This window comes from Phaethon lepturus, unplaced genomic scaffold, assembly GCF_000687285.1.
Source record: "Phaethon lepturus isolate BGI_N335 unplaced genomic scaffold, ASM68728v1 scaffold16238, whole genome shotgun sequence".
Classification (NCBI taxonomy): Eukaryota; Metazoa; Chordata; class Aves; order Phaethontiformes; family Phaethontidae; genus Phaethon; species Phaethon lepturus.
In genome coordinates this window covers 1-11,213 of record NW_010555641.1, presented here as the reverse complement: position 1 = coordinate 11,213, position 11,213 = coordinate 1, and the positions used below count along the sequence as shown (strand labels likewise).

Here is an 11,213-nt window from a genome sequence, read left to right as displayed (position 1 = left end):
TTATATATATAAAAATAACTGAAAATTCAAGAAAACTGAAGCCTCCAAAACTATTGGTTTTGCAAGGTTACATTGAAGGCTTATTCTCAGAAATTACACAATTTTCAGCCTCTTTATAGTAATTGAAATCAAGGAATTGAATCCTTTTCTGTAACAGAGAGAAGGAACAGAGACCAATTCTCGCTGCTGCCACAGCAGATGGAGGCAGTTCTGGGGGAGCTTTTCTTAAGCCCAGTAGATGCCTGGAGCTTAGATGTCTCAGCTTGTGTTTGCAGGTGAACCCAATAGACTGCATCACTGTTTGATGTTTGTTGACTTTTGTGTGTGATAAGCTGCTTCTTTAATTTACTTTCCTGCAGAAAATAAATGTTGAGTGAGGATTGGTCCTCAAGAAATGAGGGATGACCTGCATCTTTCCAACAAGTTCAAGAGATACTTCGCTGTGCTGGGTCCCATACAGAACTGCTTCAAGCATGTTTCTTTTTTCAGTCCTGTTGCTGCAATGCTTGCTTTCACTGTCCTGATGTTCTTTTTATTTGGCTGCACTGAAGTTCCTAGAAGGTTTAAACTATCCTTCACTGTGAAAAGATTTGTGATTTGGCATTTAATTTTGCAGCAGCTGTGCTCAGAGCTCTTTGCAGACAAATGAAGTGTCACACCACAGCTCTGAGAAACTTATCACCTAAAAGACCTAAAACCAAGCCAAGGGTGATGTTACAAACAGGTATCAAAGAGGAAAACAATGAAAACTGATATGCTAAGTTATGCAGAAAGAGCTACATACATGAAAAAGGACTGGAGAGTTGGTCTCTAATCTAGTAAGCCTCTGCTTAACTATGGAACTCATTCATTCCTTGACTGTTTGCATGTTTAGTTTTTAGTTTCCCTGGGGTAGGGACAGATGAAGATTGAGCAGAAGGATGCAACATCTAACTGGAAACATTATTCAGAAAAAAAGACTGTACAAGAATGAGAAAAGATAGAAGAGTGTCTTGTGTGCCATGATTGGCACATGAATGAGTTCATAGGAAATGTAAAAACAGAAAGGGACTGTCTGAGAAGGCAAAAGATGAGCAATTCAAGCCGATGAGTAACTTGTGGAAGTGGTTAAGACTTCCTACTCACCAATGAGAAAAACAGTGATGTAAGAAGAGGTTGGGTTGACAGGAAGGAGTAGCAGCAGCATTCCCCTTAGCATGCTCATCTGTGCCTGCTTCTTTGTGCATGAGTGTAAATCTTGGCTCTGGCTCGTTCAGGATGTCTTATGTGGATCATCACCTGATGAATAATCACGTGTTTTTGTGGGTGACTGTCAATGATTTCTACCCTCTGGTTCTTGCTATGAAAAAGCCTATGAAAAAGAACATAAAATTGGTGTTCCCGTGGGGCTCTTGATTATTGAGGTGAACTATGAAACCCAGTCAAAGCTCTTAGATCTTTTTAATGATATAGATTGCTGAGGCAACCCAACTCTCCTACAAATGTGCAAACTAATTTTACAGGATTTTAAGTTCTTTCAGGAGCAAGACTGATTTCTGGAGATGGAGATATGTAACTCACTTTGACCGGGGTTTTTTTTTCTCTGATACTCTGTTTTTCTGGTATATCACTAGTTTTATTGACAAGTGTAAAGGATTGAAATTCTCAACAGCTTTTGTCATGGAGACCTCCCTGGACTAAGCTGGCTGTTGCATTGTTGCCTGCAAATGACCTGAGTAGTCCTTTCTAAGCCCATTTTATTTCCAGGGATGGAGCATCTACCATCTTTCTCTGCCAACGTTCCACTTCAGTAAATTCATATAGTCTCCTTTAGTCCCACAGGATAAATCCAGGATAAATACGGCCCAATCACTAAATGTCCACAAAGTTTGGAGGCATCTCTTTGCAGGGTAAAGCTAAGACCCGTATTTGCTTATTTGTCTGCTGTTGACATAGACAGTTCTTTGTCAAAATCTCTTGCAGATACTAAATACTTTTGCAGTTCTGTGTTCAGAATGCACCAGCATCTACAAAACACCTGAAAAGGCCTTTTGCCATTACTGTATCTTTGCAGAGTTTCTTTCCAACAACCTATTTAACAATCCAGAGATGACTCAGAAGGGAAGCAGTGGATCAGTCAGATGTGGACTTTCAGAGGCTGTTTGCACCAGACAGTCCAAGAACAGGAGCTTGCAAATCCTTATTTCTGGAAGAAATCCACCGGACTTCACAAAATGTGGGACAAAGGTGCTATGTGAAAAATGACTTAAGAATGATGTTCTCAAATGCTAAGCTGGGCTGTAGCCCAAGGTTATTCATGGGCTATGGTGGCTCCTTCCTCTCTAAGGCAGTGATACTAGCAAAGGCTTGTTATGGGAGATTAACCTTGATAGGAAGGGGGACACACAAATTGTCACCCCTTTCCAGACTTACTTTGTGCCTTGCACTGACACAAGTCAAACCAGGGCTTGTGTGGGGAAGGCTACATGTCGATGATAAAGGTGCTCGCGGATTTTTGTGGAAGTGCCTAATGTGCACAGCAAGCATCAGTTAGCTCTACCTCCAGTTGCACTCAAATGCTGGCCACTGAAACACTTGTGTCTGAGCAGGTTAGACCACACCAAAATGACAATTATGCAGCTGGAGTGCATTGGTCTCTGGTAAAAGCTCACTGTATACCACCATTATTTCTGCTGCTTTCTTCACAAAATACATGCACAGGGAATTAGCATCATATATTGAATTCCTCCTATGGAATTCAGGCAAACAACAGCTTGTAAATAAGATTCTGGTGATAATGTTTTTTCCAAGCAGAACCTGAAACTCCCTGCCACTTTGGACACTGGCTGTGATGAATGTGGTATTGCCTGCAGCACACTGTAGCTTTTGACAGTGAGTAAAGCCAAATATAATACTAAAGTCTGCAAAAAAATACTACCCTTCAGAAATAATCTGTCTATCTTTTCAGCCATATTCTGAAATGAAAAATATAAGAATACTGTGGAACAGCCCTAGCCTCATATATTTCAAATTTAGTGATACCAGGAGCCAACAGTTACTGTGCCATCTCCTTATAAGACTCCCTGCCTACGCTCTCAGCCAGGGATCTAGGTATGGCCCAGGGAAGCACTGCGCTCTCAGATGGCCACAGTCTAGTATCAGCCTCACTCACAGAGAAATTAATTCCTTAATGGGATTCTAGTTTTAAAATAATAGTACCCTAATGGAGACAGCAAAATAAAAATATACCTTTTCAAAAACACATTAACTTTCATAGTGGTAGTTTTATTTGTATGCATTCAATAGGACATGGGTTCTTTCACAGGAATATAAACACAGCAACTTAGAAACATCCATGCCAGATCTGACCAGTACTCCATTTCAAAGGATTCAAAAGCAGATGCAAGAAACTTCACAGGAGGCAATGACAGGACAGTCTGCTCCCAGGAGAAAGTTTCTGCTTAATCCCCATCGATCTCGTGTTTGGCCGATTTTGCAAAACATGCGGGCTTACATCCCTTAGAAAAGTAATATATGTATTATAGAACAATCTGTACTTCTTACTTATAGATTTCTGTACAGTAATATTTACAATATATTGCAAAGATTACAGTCTCTACCTGATGCCTTTATTGCAAATACTTGCTCCCAGGCCATAACAACCAGACTTTGTACCTTTCGCCTGTTACACTACAGCCACGGACATTGCCCCTTGTCACAGCACTGGCACACCTTGAAACACTTGGGTGTAAACAGCAGTTAGCATTGCACGCTTGCACTCCATTTGTCTATTTTAGTTTACATAGTTCCAGTCAAACAAAATCATTCAATTTACAACTTGCCTTTGCCCTCAGCCCCAGCTTTAGGTTTCCCCAAAGACTGGAAACCCAACTCCGTTGCTAAAACTTCTTTTCATACCCCAATGGCCTGCTTCACCCCAGTTTATCACTGAAGCTGAAAAATCCCACTCCTTCCAAAGCATGTCTTTTATAACCAAATAGTGAAAAAAAAAAAAAAATCGTGGGAAGTTTTTGGGGAAACAGATAGGTAGTGACTAACCTGAGGAAGCTTTTCCTCATTCTGAGGGGTATGACTGAAAGACCCAGCAGAAGGAAGGAAAAGCCTTTACATGTAACAGTAACAGGAGCTGAGTGAAGCCCAGAGCTCCCACTCTTTGGAAAAAGCACTGAATTACCTGTTCCCAAGATGTATGGAGAAAGAAGGATTGTCATCTACTGTTGATCTGGCATACTGGGAAAGGTAGGCCATTAGCTTACCCACAAGGTATTATTAAATAAAGGGAATCTATAGCTTATCAGGGGAAGATCTTTGATAGGTCCACATAGTCTCTGAAGTCAATGATACCTGGGTGGTGCTTGGGGTTCCTATCAGAGTTTGAACAAAGCCAGAGAAACTTTGCCATATATCACTGTGGAAAGTCACCGCAACCCCATTGAACGGTTCCTAAAGACAAGAAGAGGGACTAAAAAAATATTCAGGATGGGGCCAGTTCTAATTTCTCTAACCTTTGCCATAAAACCTTCATTGATTTTGAGAAAGGTTGATGTCCGGTACTTTCAAGTAAATTAAACATATTCCTTCCTAACATTGAGAACTCATGCATCTTTCATCTTAACTTTTGAGAGCTGCTCAACCAAAAGAGCATAAACAAACAGAAGTTTGAAAATGAAACAAAAAATTTCCCCGAAAAAAAACCAAAAAAACCCAATTCCCTTCTCCTGTGGTGGGGCACTGATCTGTAACGCAAAAGATTTTTCCTGCACTCTGAGCTGTCTACACCAATTCATATTTTAAAAGAAAAGCAGTCCTTAATTCTGACAAATGCGTATAAATACTTATGTGGTACAGCACCTTGCGAAGTGAGCATGAAAAGAACAGATACGTCAGGCTGTGTTCCTAGACTGCGTCCCTTAAAAATCTGCACCTTAAGTACATAAATCTTACCATATTAGCAGAATCTTGGGTGGGAGCTTTCTGAGAATCATCCTTTAATAATAATGTAACAAATACACATGGAAATTTCATTATTTAACGACAATATCCCCATGTACTACCTTCCCTGTAAATTTGCAAAACCTCGCTCATGCAGATTATTTAGTTTTCTCCCAAGTGGAAAGGGGTTTCAACAATTATTTTATCTGGAATTGTTATCTATCTATCTCGACAACTTCAGACATGTAGACCTTAGTACATACCACTAGAAAACGAAGACAAATGCCCTGCATTCCCAAACCATTGCTGTAATTGAGAACTAACCATCCAGGGACTGACAAGCACATTTAAAACATATGGAAATGCAACATGGATGATCGTGCTGTGAATTTAACCGTTGTGAACTAAACTGCTTGATGAGCGCTTCAAGGGCAACTCTTCCAGTGCACGATGTTGGCGTAGGTTAAAACAGGCAACTGTTCCTCCTACCACCACCGTTTTACTGAATCCTCGATGCTCACCCTCTCCCTTTCTGCTCCTCCAGATGTATTTACTGAGAGTAGCAAACACTTGAGAAACACAACTTGAGTGCTCACTTGAGCTCGGCATCCACCCGGCTGTGCCAGCAGCTGTTTTGGGCCAGGAGAGGCAGCGGTGGAAGCTGCCATGGTGTGGGCAGGAGGAATGCAGAGAATGAAAGCTGGTGTTTCTGGGCTCCTCACACTGCAGGTCTGGAAACAGACGGACACCAGGACACCACATCCATGGTAACACAAAGTAAACTTTTAACCAGGACCCTCGGGTCAAGTCACCATTATGCCAGCGGGGCAGCTATCACAGATGGGCACTGGTGTGACTGAAAGGAGAACTGGCTTTCGCTTTGATTGTTTGGGGTTTTTTTTGCATTTTTTGTGGTTTGCAATGTCCACAAAGAAATGCTTTGGTGCAAGACATTTTCAAGTGAGAAATGACAGATTAGTAAGTGTTTGAGGCACAGCCAGCAAATTCCATGAGTTATTCTAGAGACCTCATTCACTACGCTGATGATCCGAAGTACGTTTTATCAGCTTTTAAAACACATTTAGCTTGGCCAGTCCAAATAAAGCATTTTATTGATGATATTGAGTAAGATGCTGTCTACACTGGGTGCCTCGCCCCATCAGGACATTTACTTGGCATGGCTGTGCCCTAACACGCCTTCAGTGCAGGGACGCTGTCCTGCACATGCCAAGCACAGCCCGACTCACGTTCCCAAGTTCCACGTTCACAAGACCCACGCTAGGGAAGCGTGGCCTTACATAGCCTGGGATAGTAGCTTCCTAACGTGATTCCGTAAGCTCATTGCTCACTCACAGTGCATAAACTTAAAGGTGTTAAACCACAAGCTGCCAAACCTTGCAATGTTTGCAATGTCAGAGTCAGAGACATATTGCAAACACAGTGGAGGAGCCTACGTACATGTGAATCGTGTCGTTCTGCAGCAAGGCAGTAACAATGCAAAACCCTCCTTTATTTTTGACTATCTGTTTCTTGGAACCATGCTCCTGAAAATATTTTGGGGCAGGGTTTTAAAGGCCATTCTTCTCCACTGGCTGAGCAAACTGTGTGACGGAGCAAACCAGATGGATACAAGGTACTCCAATTTGGCTTTAATACTCTATGAGAAACAGAGGCTTGGCAAGGATTTAGCTTACGACATGTTTGCCAAGTATCCCAGATAAAGCTGCCACAGTTAGTCCTCACCAGCCAAGCAAATAACATCTCATGATGTCAGGATGAGCCCTGATCAAACAGCCTTGATAAGACAGAGCCTTTGAACACCCAGGTTGAGCCTGTCTGCCTGCAAGGAAACGCCTGACCCAGAAGTCACTGCCACTTCATTCCCACTGTCTCCCCCCATCCCCATCGACAAATTCATTGCTGGAAAGAGACGAGTGCACAACACAGACCTTCTGTCACAGCCCAGAATGGCACCCTGGGGCGGTGAGCTATGCTGAATATTACTGTGGATGGCAGCTGCTGCCACGCTTCGCTTTTCCAGGAGTTTTCATTTCCCGCTGCCTTGCTGGGGTACAGTTCACAATCTCTGCTTGTCATCACGCTCTTGGACACCTCTGAGCTTGTGAAAAGAGTGACGCTGCCAGGGGATGGGGGCGAGGGTAGGAGGCAACAATAAAATATTAAACTTGGACAAAGCAGTCATGAGCCGGATGCGGAAAGAGTTTCTTCCTATGTCTGGTTATGCTCAACTTCCAAGTCAAGGATTCTGAAGAAAGAGGAAAAAAAAGTGTCATTTATTATCATGTCAGACAAGCATAAGGTGATACTTTAAAGCTTTTATTCAGCTGCTTATGGCTATTGCCAACATAGTAAATTCCTCTCCCAGGAGATTTCCGCTTGAATGATGAACATCCATTTAAGAATGGTGCTGAAACTCAAGGCTGAATAATCTTGATTCAACCCAGGAAGGAGGACACAGAGTGAGGCCCCTTCTTAGAGTCAAGCAGGACTGACAGCAAGAGGAGCTGAACTGCAGAGGTGAATCCAGGCAACCTCCCACCGAGAAGCAGCAATGCCCATCTCGCTGAAGACCTCAGTTTGCTGAAGATCACAGTTCACGCTCAGACCCTGCAATCACCACTCTGATGAAACATGTTAGGGAACCTGACCCTTCAAATAGGTGTTTTATTTACATGGTGCCTCACCAGGTCCTGGAGAGCTCATGAATAATTAAACAGAGAACATAAAATATGAATGGGATGATCACCAGCCCATAAAAGCCTTGCAGTTCTTGAAAGGTGTTTTACGCATAATGAATGCTGGATTTTAGAAAACAGGTTTCTGCCTCTTTTTCCAACGAAAGTGTAACCATTTTCAAGCCTCTGTGTAAAATGAGGAACCTTCAAGGATGTGCCTGGGAGTGCCAGGGAAGAACACAAGCCCATTAATAACCAGTAAGCAAACTAAACAGAGACAAATATGTGGATATAGTGAAAACACATAGATATCTAACTTGATACTGCACTGCCAGAGAAAGAAAAGGACTGAAAGAAAAGATGAATGTTTGATCAGAACTACAGGACTCATCTTGCAGTCACATGGTGATAACAGCTCTCATCTTAAATTCTGCCCCATATATGTAATATTTAACTTATGTTAGCTCTTGATGACTCTTTTCTTTTATTCTGGGTGCTGTGTACAGGTGTTTTTAGCTGCCCTTTCTGAACTTTCTGGTTCTGTGGCCTAAATGGTGTGTTCTCAGTTTTGAGAAATTACCCTGGAAGCAATCATAGCCCTAGAGCCCTACTGCTGAGATCTATCAGCTGAGAGTCAGCCCTAGTATGCTTAAAATCAAGTTTATAATATGGACCCTATGGATCAGCGTTTCCTAGGCTGCCAAAAATTTTGGTGGCAAAGGAAATTGCTGCCAGTGCAAAGCACTCCCTTGTTCTAGGCATTAAAAGTATTGCAGAATGACCATAGATTTGAATAAACTTGCTGTTTACTTCATGGAGGTCTTTTCACCACCCTGTTAGGCTATGTGCTATGAACTGTCATTTTGTCTTAGATGTTACCAAAAAAATCACAGAAGGATGAGCAAAGAGAAATTATTAGCTCAGGAGAGCCCTTTCTTCTCTCTAAGGTAATTTGGGAAAGGATCTGTCACATAACAACACTTCTTGAAGTTGTCAGCTGGATTCCTGACAACCGTTCTTATCTACCAGGCCTTGAAATGGTTGTGTGAAAATGGCTTTTTCCCTCCCTCCTCCCTCAAGCTACAGGAAGAAAACAGGCTTTTGAGAAAAATTCACATTTTAAAAGGGAACCAAATTTCACATAATTAAAACCGATTTCAAGTAAGTAAATGGATTTTTGCATTATGTAGATTAAAGGAATCGTGAGTGACAGCCCCACATCCATGTCGGAAAGAGGTCAAGCACTACACTTCTCCATGTTCACAAGGCTCACATGCTCTATCAACAGCTGTATCTACACTAAATGATGTTCTTCTCACGCACCAATTACAAGCTGTCAGAAAATATATGTGTGATCCTTCACATCAAGACCTACTCATGCAATTTTTAAATACCATGGTGTAAGCTGCGGTACTTATCCTAAGGGCTTCATGTATTGGAAGCAGAAAAAACTGTTATCTACTATATCATCAATACCAAAGGCTCCATGAATATAGTTCTTTTTCAGGAGAATAGATGCAAAATAAACACCGCTTTTATTAAAAGCAGGATATCAGTTTTTACCAGGGCTAAATTTGTTCTGCTTCTGTCCATGAAGTGATTGATTTCCAAGCCTAGATGCCACACATTCGTATTAATTATCTTTACTTTAAAGCAGTGATGTACCCCTCCAACCAAGGCAAACCGCACAACTGATTTCCAGCTCCCAGTGCCAAACCGCAGGGCAAAACCCGCTGCAGAGGAGCCAAATCCGGGACAGTCAAAGAGGACAGAAAACTTAAAGCTTGTGAAATGCTAGGGGGTCACCTGGAGCAAACTTTTATGGTCCCAACAGAAAGCTGGGGAGGGGGGAAATAAGACTGCTAGCAGGACCACTGGCTCCGCTTTGCTTTCCTGATACTTGGGGGTGCCTACGTGCAAGGGAAGGGAGCGAGAGGGAGAGTAAAGAGGGGAAAACTGTAGCAGTATAGTGTAAGTACAGTGTACTCCTAATTAGTTTCAGTTCAGCCTGTTATCTAAGCAACTGTAATTAAGGGTTGAATACTTTTCAAAGTTTTTTACTAGCATTTAAAACATAGCAGAAATGGGAGAAAACAAGCTATTTACAAAGCAGGAATCTGCAAAGGACAGACATCCTTCACAGACGCTGACTCTTTAATTTCATGTGGGGGGTCTGATCTAAATCTGGCAAGCTGCCTGCATTTATTTGCTTGTATTTTGTTTTTTCTAATGACAGGGGTTTCTGCTTTGCGAAAAGGCCATACTGGAACACGTAGTATATAAAATACATTTTCCTTCAGCCCTTCATGAAAAGACTAAAATATACTAAGAAAGCCAACTGCTCGCTAAAGAGGAAAGAGAAATATATAAATCGACAGGGTGAGGCTTTGCACACACCTTGAGTTCACCAGGCTGCAATGCACGCCGAAAGAAGCCATCACGCCAGTTCCTGGATCACCTTGTTGGACTCCTTGGCTTTCTTACATGTGTACAGCCATTTGATGATCCGCGCGTTGCGCTCGATCACAGAGGTGCTGCTCGGGACCTGCTCTGTGAGTTCATCCTCCAGCAGCCCCTCGTCCCCGCTGTGCCTCGTGAAGTCGCTCTCGGACGTTGCCACGCTGATGCTGCGGATCTTGAAGGAGACGTTGTCAGACACCACAGAGAAGTTCTCTCTCCCGAGATCCTCGATGACCTCCTGCTCCAGGCCACAGTACTTGAAAAATGTATCAAACTCAGAGAAGGACTTGGAGTAGCGAGAGCTGATGTCCGACTGGGAGCGATGGAGACCTCTCCTCTTCACCTCCTTGACCTCCTCAGGAGGTACACTCAGTTTTGAGGCACTCTCCCACTCCTTTGTGCATACCCCTGGGGCATCGGTGCTCACGGTGATGGCTCGCTCTGCTCCGTGGTTGCTCGGCTCATGGTCACTGTCTTTTGCTGAGAGAGGCTCTTTGCTCTCGGTGGCTGCGGTGTCCTCCATGACTCTGGGCATCTCGGGGGAAGCCAACTGCTTCTCCTTTACTGACCCTTGGAAGATCCTCCTCACCAAGCTCCCCCGTGAGCTGTCCTGGCTTTGACCTCTCCCAAACTCGCATTTCTGGCGGTAAATCACCAGGGAATCCGGCCGCATCTGCCTCTTGGGGGTGCCGCGCCTGGCTATGGGGGGGCCGTGCTGCAGGGGGCCACGGCAGGAGTACACCGCCTTGGCCAGCTCCAGGGGCTTCGCGCCCTTCCCTCTGCCAAAGTCCCTGCCGATCTTTTTGCTCTCCACCGAACAGGTCTCGCTGCTGCTCTCTGAGGCTGAGCTAAGCACGATGACGGGCTCCTGCTTGGTGCTGATTACCTGCTGGCTTTTTACGTACTTGGCCTTATCGGCTGCCAGCCTCTCCACGGCACTTCTCCTGCCCGGGCTGCCTGCCTCCATCTGCCTGCGGAGGTACTCGGGCCCCTTGTTGAGGAGTCGCAGGGTGAGGGAGGCGTGGAGGTCGGAGATGGCGTGCATTCTCACGGCCCGGGAGAGTTCAGCGGGCATAGCAGTTTCGGGGACGCGGATCCTGCTTCCAGCCCTGGGAGGGAAGGAAA

General features: G+C 43.8%; 1 protein-coding gene across 1 annotated transcript; it reads right to left on the bottom strand.

Moving 5' to 3' along the window:
• Positions 1 to 10,065: 10,065 nt before the first annotated feature.
• Positions 10,066 to 11,163, bottom strand: LOC104615415 (protein FAM110C-like). Its single transcript, XM_010292237.1, is given in 3 exon segments — positions 10,066 to 10,795; positions 10,797 to 10,867; positions 10,945 to 11,163. Coding segments are annotated over 3 exon segments (1,020 nt in total).
• Positions 11,164 to 11,213: the final 50 nt, after the last annotated feature.